The 27,763-nt window shown below is 38.7% G+C and overlaps 2 protein-coding genes across 9 annotated transcripts; one reads left to right on the top strand and one right to left on the bottom strand.

Moving 5' to 3' along the window:
* The first annotated feature begins 69 nt into the window (after positions 1 to 69).
* Positions 70 to 15,455, top strand: LOC117443328 (troponin T, fast skeletal muscle isoforms-like). Of its 8 annotated transcripts, none has more exons than XM_034079305.2 (15): positions 70 to 174; positions 2,319 to 2,359; positions 2,732 to 2,745; positions 3,261 to 3,269; positions 3,724 to 3,900; positions 5,765 to 5,782; positions 6,529 to 6,547; positions 6,678 to 6,723; positions 6,807 to 6,923; positions 7,960 to 8,037; positions 8,563 to 8,676; positions 10,065 to 10,177; positions 10,629 to 10,719; positions 11,334 to 11,374; positions 15,221 to 15,455. In XM_034079305.2, the coding sequence occupies exons 2-15, from the start codon at positions 2,340 to 2,342 to the stop codon at positions 15,255 to 15,257; spliced, it is 894 nt and encodes a 297-aa protein (XP_033935196.1). In that variant the 5' UTR covers positions 70 to 174; positions 2,319 to 2,339; the 3' UTR covers positions 15,258 to 15,455. The 8 variants fall into 8 exon arrangements, with proteins under 8 accessions (XP_033935196.1, XP_033935195.1, XP_033935197.1 ...); XM_034079304.2 differs by having other exon boundaries at positions 3,258 to 3,269; XM_034079306.2 differs by lacking the exon at positions 3,261 to 3,269.
* Positions 15,456 to 21,266: 5,811 nt separating this feature from the next.
* On the bottom strand, positions 21,267 to 25,024 carry LOC117443327 (myoblast determination protein 1 homolog). The gene is made up of 3 exons (XM_034079303.2): positions 24,298 to 25,024; positions 22,699 to 22,777; positions 21,267 to 22,134 (listed from the first exon to the last, which is right to left on the bottom strand). Exons 1-3 carry the CDS (start codon positions 24,874 to 24,876, stop codon positions 21,857 to 21,859), a joined length of 936 nt encoding a protein of 311 aa, XP_033935194.1. The 5' UTR covers positions 24,877 to 25,024; the 3' UTR covers positions 21,267 to 21,856.
* Between the last annotated feature and the right edge of the window lie 2,739 nt (positions 25,025 to 27,763).

Below are 27,763 nucleotides of genomic sequence, written 5' to 3'. Positions count from 1 at the left end.
GGGGTCCCAAGCCGTGGTCCCTGCCCCCGGAACGTCCTTTTGACCAATGGGGAGGCCTGGAGGATCGTGTGTCACTATAACAGAAGGACATATTCAGCGCGGTAACTTTGCAGAACCTTACAGCTAGTCTCAGCCAGCGGGGATCTCCCTTTCTTTCAGCTTTTTCTTTCACAGGTAAGAGTGTGTGAATGCTAGAGAGGAAGTGAAGCTAAAGTGCAATGTCCCCAACTAAACTAAAACAAAAAAAACTGAGGACAGCTGAAGCCACATGTGTTAAAATCACTGCCACTAATAGAGGGTCAGATGGAGGACCAGAAGTGGCGTTGACACCCAGAGAGGCTTTATTGAATAGTCAGTTGTTGTTTGCCTGAGAAGTTGATCAGCTGTGGTTTCTGACATCTTCTGCTTTCTCCAAAAGGTTGCTTTGTACATCTTGCATTGTGTGTCTTTGACGTTCTTGGGGGACACCCTCTTGTCCCAAAGGGCTTTGTGTTTGTTATTGTGCCGGTTTTGGTCCGAGTCCAGCGTCCCAGCGGGGGTTCATACCTGAAGGATTTACAGATGGCTTAAAGCCTTTGAAGCAGCTTTCAGGAGACAGAAGACGACACTAATAAGTTATGTCATGCCACGAGAACAGAGGCGACGAACAGTGTTAATACCTCTGATATGTTAAGTCTGGGACATTGCTCAGACTTTGCTTTTGCATTGCAGGACTTCTTCTTCCTCTGCTCATATGGTTAATACTGTCCATTAGGAAGCTGTAAATTGGGCGCGGCATGCGTTTCCATTGAAGCTCACATAGCTTGAGGATAAACAGTTTAACATCTTGAACGGGAGCCAAGTACCGACAGTGATGTTACGTCGTGGTGTACACACGAGTTTGAGTTGAGGGCATTTACAGGATTCAAACGAGCACATGGGAGGAAGCCTTCAGCGTTCGACCATTGACCTTCCTGCGGCCGTTCAGGGTTTATTTTAATTCCTGGACAAAGTGTCTTCGGTCAGCAGGGAGCGTGATGGAAGGAGCCGTGTGAGACGTCCAGATAAGGAGATGGTGTGGGATTATGGGTAGTGGTCCAGGGGAAGGAACCCAATCTTCATCTTCATCTTCCCCTGAAACTGGAGCTGAACAGCTGTCAGTTGGAAATAGTTGCGATGTCGGAGCGTTCATGGTGGCCTCGGGCTAACGAGGCTAATGGGGAACTAATCCTCTGATGGCTCTGGAATAAAGCACACATTCAGGTCGTGTGTGTTTATCAGCGCGGGGTTGGATCAGATCCTGTTGGGATTCTTACAACTACAATATATTATACTTCAATAAATATACTTACACTACAAAGTAGAACTCTTTGACAAGTCAATGCATTAAACATGTCTGGATGCTCCGGATGGAAAAGATGCTATACTTCAATAGCAATACTTTTACTACGAAGTGAAAAAACAGTAAATGCAACATCAAGTGATAGCATTACCACGTACCTACAGAACCAACAGATTACTCGCATGCAGAGGAATACAAAATATATCTGGTTCTTTTACAGATATTGATGAATTAATGAGCAATGTTGCATCAAGTGTGTTGTTTTTATGATGGTTTACCTCGTAAATGCATTATTATTATTATTATCTTGTAAAGGTAGGGAAGCTAGGGTTAGGGTTAGGGTTAGGGTTAGGGTCATTTTATTACATCATAGAAATGATGCAAGTAATTTGGGTTTTAAAGCTGTCAGATGAAAGTAGAGAAGTAACAAGTACAGTTTTCCCATCTGAGGTGTAGTGCAGAAGAAGAATAAGTCGTATTTATTGTGTATACTCAAGTACAAGTACCTCCAAATTGCACTTGTGTAAATGTAGTCAGTAATGGAGAATGACTATAGATGCACCAGAAGCTGTTTGGGTTGTTTCCAAAGCCCCCCCAACATTAATGTCCTCTCTCAGCAGTTGGGAAAACGCTGTTGGCATATCTAATTGCGGCTCCCTTCTCACTTATCAGCAGAGACGCAGATTCAGGACCGAGGGTTGAATTTCAGCTCAAAGTTTCAATGCTAATTTTAAACCAAAATGGATCTGGGGAATGTGGAGCTTTCCCAAAACAAACCCAGGGTGAACATTTTCAAACGATGAACAAGAAAGCTATTTAGAAATTACATTTAAATAAAGATTTTTGGGGGTAGGGGGCGCGAAATGTGCAGGGCAGCAGGGTGGGGTCGCCGGCAGATATTTAAGCCATTCTGCAACTTAATCCTGAGCTAAAAATACAGCCGGCTGCTCCTTGGCAGACAGACGCTAAATTCCTCTCTTCTCTTTTTGCCTTCCAGGTTGTATAGTCCACCGTCACCATGTCTGACACTGAGGAAGTGTAAGTCCATTCATATTTATCCATTCACTCATTTAAACCACACCTGGTGAGAAGGTTGGCAAAATAATCTCAACTCAAGGTCAATTTAGAAGCATTGTGTACATTAATTAATGCACACAACGTATGCAACATGTTGTAATGTTACTTTGTTTTATCGAAGTGTATTCACCACAACACCAAGTGACATTCATCGTATGTGTTAACCTAATAATCAAACTGTAGATGTATCGCTCTGGAAAAACCTACTTCAAAAACCTTGAGTACAGATTGTCTTGTCAAACTACTGAATCCGTGGACAAGCTTGAATTTACACGCTTATTTTTTGATTGAATCTTCGTCTAAATCAGAATTTCTTTGATTCTTCTCTTGCAGTGATCAGGTCGAGGGTAAGTAAAACCATTTCCCCCCGTTTAAAAAACATTACATCCCCCTTAAAGTGAGGTCCATCAAGATTCCGGAGGCCCATGCTGAGTCCCGGAGTTATTCCTGAGTCATGCCTAACTTATTTTCCATCCCCTGTTAAGAGTTGTGTGCACTGGACACGTCCATATGTCCACAGGTTTGGCTTGACTCCGTCCAGATGCTCTACTTTAATTAAAGCTCAGATATTGTCCTCCTGCTGTCGCGTGGCTGCAGGAACCACTGCTGGCATCAGGACAGAAACACCTACGTCGACCTGTTGTCAGCAAGTCCTGCAGCCCTGCATGCAATCTGCAACCGGACAGTCCTCCAGATCCGATCGGTGCCTTTGAGCTCCGTTCAGATCAGGAGGACTGTGTGTTGCTACGCATGGATCCCCAGTGTACCCACATTTTGAATTCACATATTGTCAAAAATGGGTACAAACGGGATCTTTTTATAACATTCTTCTGCTCCTTTCTTTCTCGGATGGACCTAGAAGAATACGATGGTAAGGCTGCAGACGATAACTCTCATGCCATTGATACTAATTTGACATTGTTTAGTGTTTTGTAGGTTCGACGTTAACTTATTTTTTTTGTGGCATGCTAGTTAACACTAACGCCATCTGAGATGGATTAAAAAGACTTAGAAAGTATGTTGTTTGCATCAGGAGAGAAACATGTCTCTTTGCAGCACAGGAACTCTTCAGGAATCAATCACTCATCCATCAACGACTGACCATCAACCTTTTTCCCCCTGTGTAACCGCTTGCTGTCTCACATGCTTTTAGCGCCATCCGGTGGCAGTTCCCCCCAAACTCCTACCGCAATGAAACCTCATATATCTCTCACCCATCATCCCCTCTTTTCCATCTACTCACCTCTCTCCCTCTCTTCTCCCGCTGACATTAACCCTTCTCACCGCCCTTCCTCTCCCCTGGTGTCTCGCTAAATGTTCTATAGCTGTAGCCGAGGAGGTAGTAGAGGAAGTAGAAGTGGCTCCTGAGGTGGCCCCTGAGCCAGAACCAGAACCAGAGGTAGAGCCAGAGCCAGAGCCAGAGCCAGAGCCAGAACCAGAACCAGTGGTAGAACCAGAGCCAGAACCAGAACCAGAGCCAGAGCCTGAGCCTGAGCTTGAAGGTATGTGGTTTGGAGGGGGGAGGGGTATTCTATCATCCTTTCACCAGAAAGCAGGTGCGCTCCTAAACAAGGACCCACCAATCAGAATCAGAATCAGAATATACCTTTATTCGTCCCACAGAGGGGGACATTTACATAAAAACACCAACGACAGCTCAATGTTAACTAAGAAGCATGCATACAAAAATATTAAAGATGAAACAAAATACACATCCTGTAACAGTTCTGAATATATAGCAGCCAGGTTTATATTGCACAGTTACTACGGCATATATATATATATATATATATATATTGCACATAGTTGGTATTTAACAACAAGGGGTGTTATAGTCTGATCCGCAAACACATGTTCTCCATGCTAATGCTAACGCTACCTTCCATTCACCTCTGGAAAAGACGCTGGGATGTGATGATGTCTTATAATATATATATATATATATATATATATATTGTTAAGATGATCATACCCATAGCATTTTAAAGTTAGTGTGTAAAAACCCATATTTTTAATGCACTAAATTTCATGCTTTTAGGCTGATATAAAAAGTCCTGCTCCGTATCTATGTTAGCTTTTGTCCCGTTTAGCTTCCGGCTGCTACAATGTTTGAAGGTTTAAAAAAATGCATTCATTACTTCATTCATTCATTTGTCAACATGTCTTTAGGGGGATTGATTCTGAGGTAAACTAACATCTACTACTTTGGTGGATATCAATAAACTATAGTCGAGCTACATGCATCTGTACATTGTGTTAGCGCCAACACGTTAGCATGCAGTTCAGCACAGTAACAGTTAAAACTACAGTAAATATCTTTACGGTTCATAACTTTTGAAGTCTCAATTATCGTTAGCTTCTTTGCTAACTCATAACTTCAAGTTTATCTAACAAGGAAACAAACTAGAAACGGTCTATTCCTTTTGTAAAGTTATGGAGTGCTACTTTATTAGCAGCTTAGACTAGCATACCGTATGCTAACATGTTGACGTTCATTATGGAAAAAGAGATCTGCAAACACAGGTTTTATTTAGGGCTTAAATGTAACAAAACAAAATAAATATTGGCCTCTTTTATCAATCTAACCCAAAATAGGCCTACTACTGTACCACATGTACTCTCAGTACTTGTACTTGTATTTGGCGTACATCTTTGCTTTTACCTTACAAATACACGCTTTATCTTGAGCTGCTTCATTTCTAAAAGCTACGCATGATAATGAAACATTTCAATTAAGACCTAAATGTACTGCTTATAAAATGCTCACCTGCTGGTGGGAGAGCTGGTGTCGCGTTCACATGCTATTTTGTTAAAATGACATCTAAAAAGAAACGGCGCATTTAATTTAATGCCACTTTAATTTATAATTGAAAACCATGAATTCGGCCAAGTTGCTTCAACAATGTCTACCTAGACTTTTCTGAAATAGCATGTGAATGCAGGAGTCCTTCTCTGTTGAGCTGTTTGGAGGTGAAACTGTGGTTCAAAGAAACCCTACTCTGTACATTCTCAAATATTAGCCTTTATTTACCTTCAAACTGAAGAACAACCTTTACCTTGCTTTATATATTTAATGTATTATATTCTAGCATCCCTCTAATCCCAAATCGATTCCAGATGGTATAGCTAGTGGATGCTAAGCTAACGTAAAAAGGACCAGTTGCCTTTATTGGTTGTGAAATGTAATATTTGACATTTCTATTTGAGAAGTTACTCTTTAGATACTCTTAGACTGCCGCACATTGACTGTCTGCCCTAGTCGTGTAGTCTTCCTTGTGTTTGATGGATGTACAGTGTGCTGCTCTCGGAGCGATGCTAACGCTGTTGTCTATTCTGCTTTTTGTTTTGGGTGCTTGCTGCATGCAGAGGCTGTGGAAGAGGAAGGTATGTTGATTTTATTAAAAGAAACTTCTGATTCATATTTAAAGAAAAATCTGTCATTCTGGTTTTGGGAAGGACCACAGGGTCCAGGTCTGACGTCTGAACTCTACTGCGGAACGCCTGCTGATCACAAAATGTCTGTCCACATTTTTTTTATCTGTCTGTCAAAAAAATCCACTCAAATTATATCCAAATGGTTACCAATTTTTTATTATTGAACAATTAAAAGCTAGTGGAGAAAAAGGGTGAAGGAATATGAGGTGCTAACACGTGCTTTACTGCGCAGCGACCCCACCGATAAACTTGCTATGCCACTCGTCGTCTGCATGGCATGGAGCCGCCAGAATCTGGGTACAAACAAAAAGAAAATTGAGAATGAAATGGGGGAATTGTCTTGCTTGTGCAAAATGCTTTTGGGGTCAAGCCAAAGAAACAAAAACAAGACTTATATTGTTGGTACGGTACTTACAAGTCACAACTCTGAGTGACTTTTTTTAGACGAGGCTTCATGAGAAGTTTGTAATATTAATAATACGACTCACAGCAAGGTCTGTTAATCCAGAAACGTCTTTGTTGGTATTTGAAGTGTTATGTTTACAGTGTTGGTACCTGTCGCTCTAACACTGAGGCTACCACTTTACAGTCTGTAATGTTCATAGTCATACAGAGCCATGCATTCTAAGAGAAGTCTGCTTTGTTTCTAACCCCATGACATGTACTTGTCCCCTCTTCATTTCCCTAATCTGCAGAGGAGAAGCCAAAGTTCAAGTGAGTTTTTCTTCCTCCAATGATATCTGTAAAACATCCGAGACGTTTGGTTAATCAAAAAAGACAAATATAAGCATTTAAACTACATTATAATCAATGTATATGCGCCTACACACTCTCTCTCCTGCAGACCTGCTGCACCAAAGATGCCCGATGGTGAGAAAGTGGACTTTGACGTAAGTGGAGATGAAGTGTGAAGGATTTGAGTGCATGTAAAGGGTTTGTCTAAAGATTGTTTTTTTGTGTTTCCGCCCTGCAGGATATCCAGAAGAAACGTCAGAACAAAGATCTGTCGGAGCTGCAGGGACTGATCGATGCTCACTTCGAGTGCAGGAAGAAGGAGGAGGAGGAGCTGATCGGACTGAAGGACAGGATTGTGAGTCTTTCACTAAAAAAACACACCTTTACACATCTTTAAAATGCACTTTACATACAGATTATAGGAGAATTTGATCTTCATTAGATAAATAATCCAAATGCTAAATATATTCCACATTCTGGCGCTACATTATCGAAGTACGGAAGCCCATTTGTGCCAATGCATTGCAAACAATAATGACATATTATCTAAATACAGTATATAAGGGAAGTCCAATTACTTTACTGCTAAAATAATTACCATAATGACTTTTTATCCCAATATACCAACAAAGAATAAAATAAATTACTTAGTAACCCAGAATTATGAGTTAGTATCTTAATATTTAGACTTGGACGGCAGTATAGGGACTAAGTACTCCAAGATAATTAACTAATAGCTCAAAGTACTGACTTTTTATCTCAATATATCGACATATTATCTCAAACAATGACAAAGTATTCTCAGTTTTCTCCTTAGAATCTAAGTAAAAAGACGTATAAGGGCAAACAATGACTTTGTTATATAAAATAAGGAGACGATTTCTTAAAAAATGACTAAGTTTCTCAAAATACTGACTTCTCAATATACCGACATAGCATCTCAAAGAACTCTCTTTGATCTTCATTAGATAAATAATCCAAATGCTAAATATATTCCACATTCTGGCGCTACATTACCGAAGTACGGAAGCCCATTTGTGCCAATGCATTGCAAGAAAGATCCTGTAAATGGTTATGATAATCTTAACCAAATAATGACTTGATAGAGGAAGACATACTTTATGAATTAACTCAAAGTAATGACGTTTTATCTGAATATACCGACATAGTATTCCAAAACTAATATTATTTCGTTAAAGAAGTACTTTATCTGACTATTTTCTGCTCGCTTTAGCCTTAAAATTACGATAGAGAAAACAGGACAATTTCTAAATCTTGTCATCTGTTATCTGTCTGTTGGATTTAGCAAAACAACGTGTGTGTGTGTGTGTGTATGTGTGTGTAGACGTAATGATCAGCTCTAACGCAGTGTGTTGTTTCCTGTTCTGCAGGAGAAGCGTCGTGCTGAGAGATCCGAGCAGCAGAGGATCCAATCTGAGAAGGAAAAGGAGCGCCAGGTCAAGCGTGAGGTTTGTAAAACTTAAATATCACCTTTTGAATCGTATATATAAGATATTTTCTATAACTCATGCTTCCCGTTGGGCTGTTGAGAGAGAGGAGGTCTCACTCTGTTTATTTAAAAAACATTCAAGTGTATTTTGTATTAACACGTATCAAAGATTGTCTATACGTCATGCTTCCCGATGGGCTGTTGAGAGGAGGTCTCACTCTGTTTATTTAAAAAACATGCAAGTGTATTTTGTATTAACACGTATCAAAGATTGTCTATACCTCATGCTTCCCGATGGGCTGTTGAGAGGAGGTCTCACTCTGTTTATTTAAAAAACATTCAAGTGTATTTTGTATTAACACGTATCAAAGATTGTCTATACCTCATGCTTCCTGCTGGGCTGTTGAGAGGACGTCTCACTCTGTTTATTTAAAAAACATTCAAGTGTATTTTGTATTAACACGTATCAAAGATTGTCTATACCTCATGCTTCCCGATGGGCTGTTGAGAGGAGGTCTCACTCTGTTTGTTTTCCCTTCACCAGGAGGAAAGGCGGATCAGGGAAGAGAGAGACCAGGAGAAGAAGGCCGGAGAGGAAGCAAAGAAGAAGTCAGCTCTTTCCAGCATGGGCTCCAACTACAGCAGCCATCTGCAGAAGGTGAGTACAAATACCCCTCACACTAAGTACGTTTACTAGTACTGTGTACAATTACATTCTCTGTGGAGAGTGAGTACAAGTACTGCACTACGCCTCACACTGAGCACCTTTACCATGGCAGGTTCTAATACTAAGTTACTCTGCTTCTTTCAGTAATATAATTTAGTGGAAACTATGGAAATGTTGTGACTAAAACAAATCCCAACAAATATTAAGAAATACATTAAAAACATAGATTGGCTGCATAAATAATGTATGTGTTACCCCAAACTTATTGTAATGCTCTGTATCGTTGGCCAAAGCAACCAAAACAATTAAAATAAAATGGTGACAAAGTCAAACGATGTTACTAAAAAACAATAATGCTAAAAAAAAGAATTAAAATCTCCTTCTTCCTGCATTCAATGGGCCCTTCTCATTAAATGATTCGCCCCACCCTATAATTAGTCTACACCCGCCACTGACCTTTACTACAAGTACTCAAAATTAAAGCATCTGGGGTCCATTTTTTTAAAAACCTTTTTTATCGCAAAAATGAACATTGATTTTGTGTAAATGAGGTTTATAGAGCGGTGCAGTGACGAGTCATAAAACCCGGAAGTGAGTCAGCATTTCTCCACTTCCTGTTCCCTGGTCTCAGAGCCAATGGGATCTCTCCGTAGGGTTTGGAAACTATCTGAACTAAGGTCTGAGGTTGAGACGCGTTGAAGGGACGGATCACGTTTTGTTCTACTGGTGATTTCTGAAGAGTCTACGTGTCTGAGAAACGATGGTTGTTACCGAGTGGCTGAATAGGACTACAGAAGTCGTGGAGGCCGTTGTACGTCATTACGCCGAACACCTCTGAGTTAGTTTCTGTTCTGCTTGAAAGCAAGTCCCTGCCTCCTGCAAAGTGTTCAGACAAACGCTTCAACTCGTTCCATTTAGAATCTGTGTGTCTGAATCTGGATCTGAAGTCGGCGTGACGTTGAAGTCGTGCGGCTGGACTCGGCTGTAGCTCCTTTGTAGCATCACGTTAGCATTTAGCTTCTGGACATTAGAGTTATGATTCGAACATTATAAAAGTAGACATGTGGAGATTATCCGGCTGAACAAAGCATTTATCAAACAGGTTCGTTTCCACAGACCTTATTTTTTACAATATTCCAAAATCCTGGAGAAATCCCGTTGCTTTTTGTCGAGGGAACCCATGCGCAGTTTACTTCCGGGTCGGCCTACACGGGTCACCGCTCTATTGACCATACATTTCAAAAAAACTTGTGGTAATTAGTAGGAATGAAGTTGCCTTGAAAGCATGTTTGGGTGATTATTTAAACTCTATGGACAGAAGGTGATAAACTCAAGGGTTAAGATGAAGATCTGAACGTCTGTTGCTCCGCATTAAACAGGCTGACTCGAAGAGAGGAGGAAAGAAAGAGACTGAGAGAGAGAAGAAGAAGAAGATCCTGGCCGCCAGACGCAAGCAGCTGAACATCGACCATCTGAACGAAGACAAGCTCAAGTAAGACTCACACACACTTCACACACAGATTACAATCCTCAGGACTCACTTTTATTTAACCTCAGGGTGAAAGAAAACTCTTAATCCATGTGGCTTTCTTTAATAATTAATATTCAAAACATTAAGGGAAGGTATTTTTTTCTGAGATGTTTCTGTTTTATTAATTTAACTCACATGTTTTTAAGATTTTTTCTGACATGTTACTGACGTGTTTTTCACATGTTGTGTCTATTTAACTAAAATGTCTTTATGGTATTTATGTTTTTGTCTGTCTTTGACGCATTTCTATAATTTATTTTTGATTAATTGAACACAAATTTCTTAAAGCAATTTATATATTTGTCCGACATGTTTTTGACACCTTTTCTCTATTTTATTTATTTATTTAACTTACATGTTTTTAGGTATTTTATATATTTTTCTGACGTGACTGTGTGTTGTTGTGCTGCAGGGATAAGATCACTGAGCTGCACGAATGGATGACCACGCTGGAGTCTGACAAGTTCGATCACATGGAGAGACTGAAGAGGCAGAAGTACGAGGTGAGTCAACAAAACAGGAACTCATACAACTTATTTACATGTTTTAAATACCTTACTCCTTTAATTTGTCAGTAACTAAGGTCTGTACTGTACGTTTACTATGTGCATATCTGAAAGGAGGCTTTAAATTGTTTGTGTTTACTTACTAAAGTATTTATTTATTTAGATTTAGGGTAAATAAATCAGATCCAGTTATCAAAAAGAAAGCCTCGTTAATTGATTAATACATGAATAGATCTCTCCTTATTCAAGTCATACTTTTTACAATGCATTGAGAGATACATCTTTGATTCTGGCTTGTGTCTAGACAATATTTAACAATTGATAGCTTTTAATTTAAAAGCATTTCTTTTGTGCAAAATGTATGGAAGAAAAGCATTATTTTTTTGCAGATTTAGCAACCTCCTTAGCCCTAAATGCTATCGTTATAATAACCATATTCATCCACAGGTTTTCCTCGGTATATACCCTGATTTCTGCACAATAATCTTCATAATCTTTCTCCGGCTGTAGCAGATATTTGTTGTTGTTGTTTAAATTGTCGTGCGACCCTGAGGTTTTTCGCACAGCCGCGCTCCGGGTTTGAACCTCCATGTGTGTGTGATTCCCTGCAGGTCACCACCCTGCGTAAGAGAGTTGAAGAGCTCAGTAAATTGTAAGTAGAGCTGCAGCGACGCTCTGCCTGCAGCTTGGGGCTCGCTGCATGTTAGCATGAAGGTCAAGAAGGGAAAACACAGCGCCCCCCGCTGGCCGAGAGGAGACAACACACACCACAAAGACAAACAACTACACAACGAAGAGTTTGTTTCTAAAAGTGACATCTTAAACATCTTGAGTTTATTTTAAACGTAAAAATCACAAACAAAATTACACATTTCAGAAAGTTGGCATTTCATTTCTGCATTTTTTGTAATTGAATGAATTAGGGATTTATTTGATATTCCCGATTCAAATCATGATGTTAAATTAATACATCATTTACAAAATATTCCTATTTTACAACTTTGACGTTTTTATAAACCAAAAATGTGAGAATATCTTTTGTTATGATGACACTTCTGAGCTTCCGTACAACTTTAAATATAAAGACAATGCAGGACATGTCAGTTACCTTTAATCTTTTTTTTTATATCTAATAGTTTTGTACAAATTAGCTTTTTTTAGATGACATTTTGGAAACAAACTTTTCGGTTGAAAGCAGATCAACGGATCTCCATTGGATCTAAAGGTGGTATTGGGTGACTGAGCTTTGGTCAGGTGTGGCTGAGCGGTAACAGGTAAGTTTGACCCTGCTGAGGTTTCAGAGCCGAGCTGAAGCAGAGTCTCTCTAATATCTTTCTTTTTGAGGCGGGAAACTACGACGGATGTTTTAATGCAACAATGATCAGATTGTGAAGTCATGTGACCGTGCTGTAGTTCCTTTATAGCCCAACATTAGCCACCTTTAGCTTAGCGGTGGTGACGTGAAGTCATGTGACCGTGCTGTAGTTCCTTCATAGCCCAACATTAGCCTCCTTTAGCTTAGCGGTGGTGACGTGAAGTCATGTGACCGTGCTGTAGTTCCTTTATAGCCCAACATTAGCCGCCTCTAGCTTAGCGGGGGTGACGTGAGGTCATGTGACCACTCAATACAGAGGAAACACTGATCATATGCTTGACCCCGTCCTGGTTTCCCATGATGCCTCACTCTACAGCACCTGGAAACTCGTTAAAGGAAAGCAAAGGGATTCTCCTCGGAGGTAAACGTGTTAAAGCTGCCGCTGTGTCGTTTTTCAGGTGCTCACTATCAGGAACCGCATTGATTGTTTGCAGAAGCAGTAAGTACTGGCATCGATGGGTTCACTGACACTCAGTAATCTTAATAACTTAACTTAAATATATCTGCGTGAACCCTTCCCTTAGCAGGACATAACTGATCGTAACAGGACAGTCTATGTCAGTTTATGGCAAAAAAACCTTGCATAATATATAATATAATATTGGTCAAGCTAAGTAGGTTTAACTTTTTATTTGTACATTAATTTAAAAGTTCAATATTAGCATCACTTGTAAAGATTTACAGCTCCACTCTGTTTTGAACTATGGTGCATTAAGGCCATTGAAGTGCAACACATCTTTTAAATTACGAAACATACTTGGATATTTTTCTAGTTTTAAGTCAACTTTTCCTTAATTCTTAGTTTGTGTACCTTGGTTCATTTCAAAGTCACTTTGTTAAGATAGAAGGAAGCCATAAATACACCAAAGACACTAACACCCCCAGAAAGTGTTCAGGCCCAAATCCACGGCTAGAAAAACTTGTCTGGAAGTCAACATGGAGACGACCTCGATCCAACTCTTAGGCCATACATGTTGTCACGTTTTGTGTTTGTCCCAAAATACAACATTTGCAGCAGTTTGTCACCAGGATTTTCACTCAGTTATTCCTTAATTCCTGCTGTTATTAACGGGCACTTAGTCAAACCTTATATTAAAGTTCAGCAGGAGAGCGAACATATTGAGAACAAGTAGGCTACATTAAGCTAGGCTAAAAAGCTAAACTTTAGACTAACTAGCTTGCCATTAAAAACTATGCATAGTAAATATAATGTATTATTCTTATAAATGTAAATAAACATTAAAACAACAATTTAATGTATGTATAACCTTATTTAGATTAATTATAATAATAAGCTAGCTAGCTAACTTAGAACACTTTGAAAGTAGGCTAGGCTAACTAGCTTGCATAGAAACACTTTGCTTAGTTAATCTACAGGAATATAATGTATAATTCTTGCATATCAATTTAAATAAGCATTAACACAACAATATAATGTATAATCTTATTTAGATTGTTATAAGCTAGCTAGCTAACGTAGACAATTTAGCATAACTGCACTGAAATGTGTACAGCTAACAGTCCATCATGTTTAGCCCTTTTTCCAAGCAGTTAGTTTAAATGATCTAGTTATTACTAGCAATTGCTATTCTGCTGTGGCCGTATATAGGGAAACAAACTGCTGCTTTTGATTGTCTTCTTGGAGTTGTTGTTGTTGTTGATGTTGAAGTTGATGCGGTGTGAAAGAAACTGGAATTTCATGCAAATGGTTGCTAAGCTCAGTAAAAGCTTCCAAGGTTGGTTTAGCAATCTGGCGCAAAGATTTCTACTACTTTTTTCTGCTTCATTACGTCTGGTCAGCTCCATATGTTGCTTCTGTTTTGTCCTGAAATATGTGTGTTATCTATCGTACGTACCCATTATTCATTTTTATATTTCATTGTAAATATACTGGTCGGTATGAAAGGAGTATTCCCTGGTGTTCTCTGAAAAAGGATGATGAACAGATATTCATTATATATTGTCAGTATCACGTTCAACATAACGTTCAATAGAGAAAAACAAGACCTCAAGAAACGGCCTGGTTTTACAGACGAAAACAGTATGAAAATTACATTATTAAATGCAATTAAGTACCAAAGTAGTTCATCCTTTCTCAGTGTACAGATCAGGTGTCCTCTCTTCATACTGACCCCTTTACTTATGTGTGTGTGAGAGCCATTACAACAGTAACTGTGAGGGTATTTACTTGGCTATTGGACTCAGTAATGATTCGGTTTGTGCAGGTAAGTGATGCATGAGTTTGGGATTTTAAGACTGCAACACCATTAGCATTTCATCCCATTTGCATGTGGCTCAGTTGTTTAGTTCTTATGGTTGCGTAAAAGTAAACCTTAAGTTGATTATTTAACAGCTTGTACAGTATATGTTGTTCCATTAAACTAAATAAATGTTAATGTTTAAGTGACTTTTTACATTGATTGTTGCAGGGAAAGCTAATTATTCGGAAACTAGTCATGAGCTTTGTTAGCTAACGAGCGGTTCTGCACATTGTATTCTTTCTGTGTCAGTCAGCTCAAATCTGCTGTAAAAATTCACTCGTGATTTACGATAACATATTTGGAAACATGCTAATCGTCTGCATACAAGCTGATGCAAAGTATCCACCTGACTCGTTAAGAATAGTGCAGGCCTGATCCAGACTGGCTGCACAAAGTAGTGCTAGGAGTAGACATATTAGTATTGTTCAGAATCAGTTGTTGGATGGAAAACCAATTTTGTAGTTTTATCTAGTTGCTAAGGTGCTATTAAGTGTTGCCATGCCATTTATCTGACCACCCATTACCCTGAAAGTCTAGGAGTTCGTCAAAAAATACCGGTAGACCAAAGTGTAATGGTAAATTATCCCAAAAACAAAAGCCCTGGTTTGTTATTTACGCATTTATAGGTTTGTCTATTTCATTTATTACTTTGGGTCTCCGAATAACGGGCTTTCAGACAAATTCGAAGACCCTTTTCTTTAAGCATGACACTAAACTGAAATGTGCGTCTGAAGTGTTGTGAAGTTGACTGACACTAAAACTCTGCACAGAAGGCCATTATCCTTTGTTGAACAATCATTTACAAACCGTTAAAAACCCCCACACATTTCTGACATGTATTTTCTTTTTTTTCATATTACAGCAGCAAGAAGGGAGCCGCCGCCCGCCGCAGAAAGTAGATCTTCCCAAAAACGAAAGTGCGATCTTCTCGAACACACGCCTGAGGAAAAGATGCTCACTTTGGAGAAGGCCCTAGCTCGGAAGAAGCCAGTAACGCTGAGGTGTACTTTGCGATTATCAACGCGCGTCCTGAAACATGCAACCAGGAGCCTTTAGCTGCTGTTCATAAAGAATAATAAACGAAAAAAAGAAACTTGCATTCGTCATCACGCTTCCTCGCCCTCAGCTGTTTGGTTCTCAGTATTTTTGTAAATAAAGTGTGACACTTCAAGCCATGACTGTAGAGCTGTTGTTATTCAAAATAAATCAATAAAGTTCCGTATTTCTCAGACAGTCGTTTGTTCAACACTGTTCTCCAAACTGCAGAGTTGAATTGAACACGGAGCTAAATGGTGTAGAAGAGACAGGAGATATAGAGTCTGCGTACCCAAGTAAAACAAAGAGTCAACACTCCAACAAGTATTTCATATTATCCATACTACATTATTATAGAATCAATAAGGGACTGGGTACAGCAATTCCTTTAAAGGGTGTTTAAGAAAAAGTTTACACAGTTTTCATTTGAAAATGGTCAAATATTGCATCAGGGTCAGATAGGCTAACTAGCTAACGTAGAAAACTTTAAATCTGCTAGCTTGAATATCTATGAACATGAAGATTATTTTCCTTTCCTTTTACAAACATGTAAATAAGCATTGACAAAACAACATAATGGTTGTATATTCGTATTTAGCTCAATAGAAGTATGGCTAGTCGGATCATGGAAAGTAGCAAGTAACAAGCTAACGTAGAAAACCTAGCATAACTAAACTGAAATGTGTTTATCTAATAGTTGGGTTTAATAAAACATATTATCAGTATAGGATTGAATATCTAGCCATAAAGGTTAACAGGCTAAAAAGTCAAGCATTTTACGTCTTCCATTTTGACAATTTAGCAAGATAATTTATATAATGAAAATCTAAAGTCAGTTAGGCTAACAAGCTAGCGTGGAACAGTTTATATATATATTACAATTATTTTAGAATCCTTTGACATGAATGTAAATAAGCATTGACACAACAATATAATTATTTTACTATCTAATTTAGCTTAATAGTAATAATAGGGCTAGTGTGATCATGGTAAGTTAGGCTAACTAGCTAACAAAAAACGTAGCATTACTAAAGCTAAGGCAGCGTTTTTCATACTTGAGAAGATTAACAGTTAAAGTCTGTTTTGAACTACAATCTGTATCAACAATTACAGAGCACAGGGTCATGGGTAATGTTCAGGGTAGAAACATTGAAATTGTTGAGATAGATATGAGCAATAAATACACCAAATACATTAACACCCCCAGAAAGTGTTCAGGCCAAAATCTAAGCTAACATAGAAAGCTTTGCTAGCTACGTAGAAACCTTTGAGTAGAAAATGAACAGGAAAATTATTTTATTATCCTTCCTTTTCAATGCAAATAAGCATTGACACAACAATATGATGTATGTATAATCTTATTTAGCTCAATACTAATTACATGGCTAGATTGATCATGGAAAGTCTGTTAGGCTAACTAGCTAACGTAGCAAACTTAGCATAACAAAACTGAACTGTGTACATTGTGTTGGTTTTCATAATATTTCTTATAAGTCTTGATGAGTTTTTGACTAAAATGCTAATCTGCTGTAGGCCTAATTTAGTCAATTATACAATTTCCGGGTTTAAAATGTACTAATATTGCATTAGGGTCCCTGCGAAAGAAGTAGGTGTTTGGGAAAAATATATTTGTTTAGCTCTAATCAAATCATTCTTCTATAACAACAACAAAAAGGTCACAAGAGACATCATTTATTGGTTAGAAGATGCATTCAATAAACCGTCACCATTATAATTTGCTTGAAGCCAATGTGACTTGGTTTAGAAAGTGAAGAGTTTTTAGAAACATGGGGATTACCCTGGGGCTGTGTCAAGGTTTTAATTTGATGCGTTTCACATGGGAACATTGGGGGAAATTATCTGTCATTATAACTCAAAATAGGTCCAGATAAATGCTGGTTTATGGTTAACAAATTAAGGAAATCCAACTAAATGTCTTTGTTTTCCACTATGATTTCAACTCGAGTGTCCCTGTCCCCTCGGCAGACCTTGTGGGACATCAATACAAAAAAAAGTTGGTATGTCTTTCGAATTTGAGTTTTGAAGCAACAACACATTCAGGGGAGACCTTTCAGTCTAAATACCACGTGGTGCAGATGTTTACCGCTTTAAGGGTTGGAATAGAAAACCAACAGAAATGTGTGTTCTTTTTTTTTTTAAAGAGGCCCTGTTGTGTTTGTTGGGGGTTTTCCCTTTCCTGCAGTGGGACCAGCAGACTGGGCTCTGATGTCAGACAGAGGGTGAAAAGAGGTGCTGCAGCACAGGCAGTATGAAAACAATAAAGAGCTTTTTGAACATTAAAGCGTGGAGACGTGTAGAGACACTACATACTGATATACACCTGAACATCAGCAGGAGAGGACTCTTTAAAGTAGAGACACTACATACTGATATACAACTGAACATCAGCAGGAGAGGACTCTTTAAAGTAGAGACACTACATACTGATATACACCTGCACATCAGCAGGAGAGGACTCTTTAAAGTAGAGACACTACATACTGATATACACCTGAACATCAGCAGGAGAGGACTCTTTAAAGTAGAGACACTACATACTGATATACACCTGCACATCAGCAGGAGAGGACTCTTTAAAGTAGAGACACTACATACTGATATACACCTGAACATCAGCAGGAGAGGACTCTTTAAAGTAGAGACACTACATACTGATATACACCTGCACATCAGCAGGAGAGGACTCTTTAAAGTAGAGACACTACATACTGATATACACCTGCACATCAGCAGGAGAGGACTCTTTAAAGTAGAGGACACTACATACTGATATACACCTGAACATCAGCAGGAGAGGACTCTTTAAAGTAGAGACACTACATACTGATATACACCTGCACATCAGCAGGAGAGGACTCTTTAAAGTAGAGACACTACATACTGATATACACCTGCACATCAGCAGGAGAGGACTCTTTAAAGTAGAGACACTACATACTGATATACACCTGCACATCAGCAGGAGAGGACTCTTTAAAGTAGAGACACTACATACTGATATACACCTGAACATCAGCAGGAGAGGACTCTTTAAAGTAGAGACACTACATACTGATATACACCTGCACATCAGCAGGAGAGGACTCTTTAAAGTAGAGACACTACATACTGATATACACCTGAACATCAGCAGGAGAGGACTGTTTAAAGTAGAGACACTACATACTGATATACACCTGAACATCAGCAGGAGAGGACTGTTTAAAGTAGAGACACTACATACTGATATACACCTGAACATCAGCAGGAGAGGACTCTTTAAAGTAGAGACACTACATACTGATATACACCTGAACATCAGCAGGAGAGGACTCTTTAAAGTAGAGACACTACATACTGATATACACCTACACATCAGCAGGAGAGGACTCTTTAAAGTAGAGACACTACATACTGATATACACCTGAACATCAGCAGGAGAGGACTCTTTAAAGTAGAGACACTACATACTGATATACACCTGCACATCAGCAGGAGAGGACTCTTTAAAGTAGAGACACTACATACTGATATACACCTGAACATCAGCAGGAGAGGACTGTTTAAAGTAGAGACACTACATACTGATATACACCTGAACATCAGCAGGAGAGGACTCTTTAAATTAGAGACACTACATACTGATATACACCTGAACATCAGCAGGAGAGGACTCTTTAAAGTAGAGACACTACATACTGATATACACCTGAACATCAGCTGGAGAGGACTCTTTAAAGTAGAGACACTACATACTGATATACACCTGAACATCAGCAGGAGAGGACTCTTTAAAGTAGAGACACTACATACTGATATACACCTGAACATCAGCAGGAGAGGACTCTTTAAAGTAGAGACACTACATACTGATATACACCTGAACATCAGCAGGAGAGGACTCTTTAAAGTATAGACACTACATACTGATATACACCTGAACATCAGCAGGAGAGGACTCTTTAAAGTAGAGACACTAGATACTGATATACACCTGAACATCAGCAGGAGAGGACTCTTTAAAGTAGAGACACTACATACTGATATACACCTGGACATCAGCAGGAGAGGACTCTTTAAAATAGAGACACTTCATACTGATATACACCTGAACATCAGCAGGAGAGGACTCTTTAAAGTAGAGACACTACATACTGATATACACCTGAACATCAGCAGGAGAGGACTCTTTAAAGTAGAGACACTACATACTGATATACACCTGAACATCAGCAGGAGAGGACTCTTTAAAGTAGAGACACTTCATACTGATATACACCTGAACATCAGCAGGAGAGGACTCTTTAAAATAGAGACACTTCATACTGATATACACCTGAACATCAGCAGGAGAGGACTCTTTAAAGTAGAGACACTACATACTGATATACACCTGAACATCAGCAGGAGAGGACTCTTTAAAATAGAGACACTTCATACTGATATACACCTGAACATCAGCAGGAGAGGACTCTTTAAAATAGAGACACTTCATACTGATATACACCTGAACATCAGCAGGAGAGGACTCTTTAAAGTAGAGACACTACATACTGATATACACCTGAACATCAGCAGGAGAGGACTCTTTAAAATAGAGACACTTCATACTGATATACACCTGAACATCAGCAGGAGAGGACTCTTTAAGAAATAAGTTATTTAATTGTAATCTCTAAAAACACCAAAGCCTCTGTAGATGCAGTTCTTCTCTCCGACCACATGATGGCGCTGCAGGTTAAAAGGTTGAATGGTATATTTTAACTACCAGACTGGTACCTGTGTTTTCAGGTGAAACATCCAAGCTGATAAATATCTTGTATTCAGTTCACTTGTTTTTCTTGAATTTTTGGTTCAAAATATTATATGATTCGTTTTGAGCTTTTCCACAAATATAATTTAATTTCTCTAAAAGTGGAAATAAAATTGTAAAATTATTAAAAAATACTAAATGGCTCATCATATAATAATCAAACAGCTAAATGTAATTAAAATATTTAAAAGCAGAAAGTTCTAATATCTTATGTACATCTAAATTAACGTATATTTAAGGACATATTATATATATTATTTGTACCATTAAATAACGTTCTCATCTCTCAATAAAATACATTCAAATCTAAATAATCCTGAAGCCTAAATATCCAAAAGTTCATCATAAAATGACAATGATTTACAGAAATTAAAAAGCAGAGTCGAGTTTTTTTGTATAAATATTCGTTTTCATTTATTAGTCATAAGACTGTCACTCAGTTTTCAGATGTATAAATATAAAGTTTAAAATTTTCACAACAAACAAACAAAAGCACGTACAGACGGAAACATTAAATACATAATTAACACTTTCATTGGAACAAATCAGCTCTTATTTACATCGTATGTACAGAAAAAGAAAAGTGGTCCTCCGCTGCAGTGAAAACATCAAATGATAATAATACTTGTTTTCAAATTGAACAGGAAGCAGACAGACTTTGTTGTTGTTACTTACTGCAGTTTATCTACAGCAATCTGCAGTGTTGTATGACATATCTTTAAAACATCACTGGATGTTATTGCAGTTGCTTTTCCTCACGAGGGAATCAAACAGCTGGGGATTTTTTTACGACTTCAGATGGACGAAAGTGGAGGAATGTAAATGGATGTTTTTTTTGTTTGGCCTCCGTCCTTCATCAAATAGACTTTTTGCACAGAGAGGAAGAAAAAAAAGCCATCTGGACGACTGACTCTAAATCAGCCTTTAAAATAATTTCTCATAACTTAAAATAAAATTGAAATACTGCAAAAAATGAACCGAGTTGTATTCATCACTAAACCTGTGTTTAAAAACGACATTTCCCAGCATTCATAGTGGTTTTTACATCTAAAATGTAAATTTTTACAGCAGGAAAGAGAATTTCAGGGGTTAAATATAGTTAAATATGGAAGATAATTAATGCCAGGAAAATAAATATGGCGTATGGAAACTTGGGAATGAGAAAATCCACTTTGAATCCTCTTTCAAAAAATGTTTTTACAGGTCAACAAAATATATTCTTAAAATGTTCAAAATACGAGTCAAAATTAGATTACACGACTTTATCTTGAAATAATTATCGATATTTTTTGTTGTAACTAATATTTGTAATACTTATGTAAAAGCTGTTTGATTAAGACTTAAAAATACAAAAAATATTTTCATTGCAAAATCGTCTTCTGCACGTGGAGTTTGCTCGGTAATTATAAAATCTATAACATCTGATATAAAATAAGAAACTCCACCAATAGCGACAAATACTTTTTGGTAAATAAGTAAATGGGCCTTAAGTTGTTTTTATGAACTCAAAAATGATTTCCCCAGAACTCTCATTTTTTTTCTTGGCACAAATGAGCTTCCATACTTTTGTTTTTTTGGAAGGAATCTGGTGCAAAGAGGTGAAAACTCAGCTCAGTTCAACTACATTAAAAGGTAGAGATAGTGGGGGTTTATAGGACTTGGTAGATTAGGTTTGGGTCCTGGATGGGGGTCTGGATGGGGTTCTGGATTGGGTTCTGGTTCTGGATCTGGGTCTGGTTCTGGGTCTGGTTCTGGGTCTGGTTCTGGGTCTGGTTCTGGGTTTGGTTCTGGGTCTGGTTCTGGGTCTGGGTCTGGTTCTGGATCTGCTCTGGTTCGGGGGCAGAGGGGGTGTCGGTTGAGATCCGCTCCACGATGCTGGACAGGCAGTCGAGGCTGGAGACAACAGAGCTGCGATTCTTCAGAGAACCTGAAAAACAAAACACAAGACAACGTTAAAAATCTAAAAAATCTATATTCTGAACAAAGCTTTTAATTTTCAAGGCAAAGCAAGGAAAGATTATTCAGCACCTTTTAACACAAGGCAATTCAAGGTGCTTTACACAAATCAAAGACATTAAGAAACATCCACTTCCCTTTGCTTTTACTGTTAAATAATAATATGATACATAGTTGATTAAATGAATATATTTTCTCTATGAAGTATACTGTAACACACAACCCTGTTGTTATCTGTATTTTCCTGCTCAGAATATAACAGTCAAACCTGATGTTTTTAGTTGTATTATTTATATGTTTTTATCAACTATGTGTATAGCTTTACTATGGAACAATTATACAATTATAAAACCTGCACATTTGCAAACACACACTTTTTGACGTTAAAAAATTTATTAATTTGAAGATATTAAATGTTTATTTATCACTACGTCTTTTAAGTGGCAGCACAACTGGCCTTTAAGCTGCTATTATATTAAATATATTACATTTATATTATATTTGATTATACATTTATTTTTGGGGGGTTTCTTACCGTTTTGTTTCTCTGAGAAATACGAGCTTTCATAATTTCCTCTTCTGTTTTTCTGACAGCTGGGTCCGGTGAAATCCGTCTGCAGAGGCAAAGGAACATATCAGTGAATAAGTTTCACATGTCTGCATTATTTACAATAAACCAGTCACCGGAAGTCCTGCTCTAAGCAAAAGTTAAAGTGAGAAAAAGACGGATTTATACTTTTAATAAAACCACAATACATTACTAAACCGGCCCAACAGCCCAGTCCGATGGGGGGGGGGGGGCTTAGACTTTCCCACTTTCAATCTGAAGGACCACCCGACAGTACGTGAGGCTTCAAGGTTGACGAGGGAATAACATTCACCAGGAGAGTTGTATTGACTATCATAACGAGTTCCGGTGGTTGGAGCTTAACATAAATGAATTAAAAAATGTACATGGCACTAAGGACCACCCATATATTATCATTTCACTAGTAATCCTTTTTCAATAAAATGTTTACGAACGATTTTCATGGAAATCAAATAAAATTATCGTAAAAAATTAACGAAATTAAAAAGTAATGAACACTTTATTAAATCCTCAGTCACATCGCGAGTGAGTAATAAAGGGATCTAACGACATGTATAGAGCTTTAGTTCCCACACAAAAATAAATGTTTGAAACAAATCCAGTTCAGAAAAATTATGCTTTTCTGAATCAAAACGAAAACATTGTATTAACTATTAAAACCATGTTTTAGTCTTTTTTTAAAGTCACTTAATTTACAGATAAAAAGACAACCTGGGATTAAACCAAATGGGCGGAAAGACATCCACTTGAATCAGATCGATAATAATACAACACATTTAATAGGATGTGTAAAAACCCGAGGGCTAAAATAATTAAATCAAATTAAATTAACGAAATGTATTGAAAATAAATAAACGAATGAAACTAAAACTACGACCGAGTTTCACCAGAACTCCCCCGGTCCTTTGGAGAAGACCGAAGCGGGGTTCTAAGCTTCTGTTTCCCGCAGAATGAATACAGACAGCGCTGGAGAGAAAGTAAGTGTACCCAGAGAAACGACAATACCAAACACCTGAACCAGCAAAGCGAGTCAAACTAAAAGAGAAACCCAAAGTAAGGATAAATTATCGTCTCGAATAAAAGAACGAATAAAACAAACAAAATAACCGAAAAACTATTCCGTGCGTAAAGACACGGTGGGTACACGCGTGGACACGTTCATAAGAACACTCAACCCCCTCTCCCCGCACCCTGCTGCATGTTTGACAACATATAGAATAGAATAAGGAAAAGTCAGATTTAAAACTAAACACACATCTAACTTTTCCGCGCGTAAAGACTCACGAGCCAACAAAAGCACCAAAACAAAACAAGAAAACGAGTCAAACTAAAAGAGAAAACCAAAGTAAAGATAAGTGGATACTATATCATATATAAACTATTGCACACGTGTTTTTAGGAATTACAAAAACGAATAAAACACAAACAAATAACCCAAACTAACTTGTCCGTGCGTAAAGACGCAGTGGATACACACACTCAGCCCCCCTCTCTCCCCCCGCCCCTGCTGCCTGTTTGACAGCTGTCTGGCTCCCTGACACTCACCATGCCGTCGGAGCAGTTGGACCGGGGGCTGGAGGCGTCCGAGTCCCCGCTGTAGTGCTCCATCCCCGGGTAGAAGCTCTCCTCCGGCGCGCCCCCCCCTGCTCCGCGCAGCAGCGCCTGCAGAGACTCGATGTAGCTGATGGCGTTGCGCAGGATCTCCACTTTGGGCAGCCTCTGGTTCGGATTGGCAGATGTGCATCTCTTCAGGTTCTCAAACGCGTCATTCACCTTCCCCAACCGCCGCCTCTCGCGCATGGTGGCCGCCTTCCTCCTGTCCGCGCCCGTGGTTTTCCTCTTGCACGCTTTGCACGCCCAGAGGAGGCAGCGGCCCGCGTGATGGTGTCCGCTGGGGGCCCGCACGTGCTCATCCTGGTGGTGGTGGTGCAGGGAGGAGGAAGAGGAGGAGGATGACGGTGAGGGAGAGGGGCACGAGGAAGAAGAGTCCGGCTTCAGGAGGCCCGCGTGCACCAGGCGCGGGTCCAGGTCCTCGAAGAAGTGCATGTCAGTGGTGTTGAAGCACGGGTCGTCGTAGAAATCATCTGCGGCAGGGATGGGGAAAGAGATATCCGACAGCTCCATGATCACACAGAAAAAAATCTAAAACACCACCGAAGAAGAAGAAGGAGAAGGACACAAAAGAAGATTGACAATAAAGTTGACTTTGAAGAAGAAGAAGGAAAATCCAGAAAGTGTCTGAGTCTTTTCGTGTTTGGAGGGGAATGTAGAGTCCTTCACACTCTTCTGTCCTCTCAGCTGTTGACCTGGACACTTTTATACCTGGGACAACCCGAGGGGGGCGGGGTCAGAGCCGTGACGCGAGCTGGGGTCTGACCAATCAGCGAGAAGAGGGCGGGGTTTTTACAGCTTCACGGTAATTAGTGTACAATTACCTCTAACAGAGCAGTAACAGCGGGGTAATAAACTGCAGCTCTCAAAAACACATGTGCGAGGGTAAATACTGACAGCAGATATTAAGGATTTAAATCAGGGGGAGGGTTTACTTTATAGAGGGGCTATTTGAGCTTTTATTTTATTACAAAGTCTGTTTTTTTAATAATAAATTGCTATACATTTTTTTTATTAAATACAATGTTTTTCTGGCAGCCAGGAGTGATGGGTCACTAAAGGGAATCACATCAAAAGATTGAGAGAAAATGAAATATGGTTGACTTGGGGCCTAATCTGACGTTTAGGCCCTATGACAGAATAATACATTTTAAAAGATAATAATACATGATTTTAATGGAATAAATGTGTTTTACGTCATTGAATAAATATGTATAAAAAACAATAAACAAATCAGGAAAGCCAATTTGAAGTTTAAAACATTTATTTGTATTTATTTATATTTTGAAAGGAATACAAGTTACAAAAAGGTGGAAAGGAGGAATGTTTCTTAAATCAAACAGAAAACGGTAATAAAAAAAGGAGAATTTTACAATCTTGATATATTTAAATTTGTATAAATATAATAGTACAATTAAATTGGAGCAAAGTAGTATAAAATAAGAATTAATGGTGATATTGTGAAAGAAATTACATTTTAAATTTGAGTTAATTATCATCCATTGCGATGTTTTCACCTTGTGACTAATTGCTTTTTTTTATTATAAGCTCAAAACAATATTAAAAAACATTTAAAACCAAATAATGTTGATAATAATCTTTTTTTTAATTATTTTCTTTTATTACTTTTCATATATGTATGAATGTTAAACTTATTAAGAGACAAATTATATCCAAAATGAGCAGAAATACTTCATACAAGGCCTCATATTTCATAATAAGCCACAAAGTGTAAATACTGTCAGTTTATAGCAGTAACATGAAACATGATTAGTTAAATGTAATTGAGATATTATTAATCATCCCATCTGCATCACCACCCACACACATTAAAATGTACATTATAGCTTTTAATATGTCTATATAAAGGATACCTGCAGTACCAACATATTGCAGCAGAGGGCGCTGCCGAGCTCACATCTGCACGAAGCTACCCTCCACTATCCTCTGAGTGACAGATTGACAGATGGTCACGAGCTGATGCTTTAAGTGTTGGAGGAAATATTCAAAGCCTCCACTCACAGGATTACTCCAAAAGTGATTGACAGGTCTTTAAATCCCCCCCCCCCCCCCCCCCCCCCCACAACAACTCAATAGAAGGTGATAATGTTTAACAATGCCGGTAATTAAAGGTGTGTGGATATCAGTGCTGTGCATCTGAATACAATTGAACACACCTTAACAAAAAAGGTTCCTATTAGAAGTCAAAGTCTGAAATTCACCTGAAATTATGAAGTGAAAATCCAGAATAATCCTTTAAACTCACATCAATTGTTTACAAGTATGAATCATATAGTGCTGATGCAGGGACATGAACATGATACATGACCGGTTCTATAGAAGGCTATGAGACTGCTTTGGATGATCGAACATGCAAGGCAAGGCAAGGCAAGTTTATTTATATAGCACTTTTCAACACAAGGCAATTCAAAGTGCTTTACAGAAAACGAAAGACATTAAGAAAAAGGCATTTAAAATCAGTCATTAAAAATAAAAGCTAATAAAATAAACATGAAAAGAAAAAATACATGGATAAAAGTTACAGTGCAGTTTAAGATGTGAACAGTTCAATTACAAGCAGCGACAAAAAGAAAAGTCTTCAGCCTGGAGTTAAAAGTAGTCAGAGTTAGTAAGAGTAAGCACTCAAACAAGTCTTTATTACATCGACAACAAATACATGATAGAAACACTGGTGAATTAATAATACCAAAATAAAGTGTCATTTGGAATAAACAACAACAACAACAATAACAACTTCAGGGCTTCTTCTCTGGCCCAGGCGAGATCAAGTTTCATGAAATGATGCATAATGTCTCTGGTTTTCTCTATGGACCCCCGTCCATCAGGAGGAAGGGAACACACGTCATAGATGCAATGTTATCAACGTTACGACTTTATTCTGGACATTTTAAAAAAAGATCCCAAAATGTTCGCACTATTCTGAACGTTTTATTTGATCATCAACATTTTGACATTATTTAGAAAAGCCTTTTCCTTCTGTGTTCGAGGTATAAGTGAGGATACGTGTGTCACAATTGTGCGATGATGTTGTCGTTAACGTCTGACTCAGGCCCAGACCTCAGACGGACTGAAGCTGAGATGAGGCGGTGGAGGACAGAGGGGCGCTTTGAGGATAACAAGGTGTCCCAAACGGCTGCTGACGGAAAACCATTTCACACGACTCATGAACGGGGAGCGACGGGGAGCGACGGGGAGCGACGGGGAGCGACGGGGAGCGACGGGGAGCGACGGGGAGCGACGGGGAGCGACGGGGAGCGACGGGGAGCGACGGGGAGCGACGGGGAGCGACGGGGAGCCCCGCCTCTGCAGCTTCAACATCTGGAAACACCATCAGCTCCATAACACGGCTTCAATCTGAGAATGACCCGGAACCACAGAG

This window comes from Pseudochaenichthys georgianus, unplaced genomic scaffold, assembly GCF_902827115.2.
Source record: "Pseudochaenichthys georgianus unplaced genomic scaffold, fPseGeo1.2 scaffold_586_arrow_ctg1, whole genome shotgun sequence".
NCBI lineage: Eukaryota > Metazoa > Chordata > Actinopteri > Perciformes > Channichthyidae > Pseudochaenichthys > Pseudochaenichthys georgianus.
This window is presented reverse-complemented; position numbering and strand designations above follow the sequence as displayed.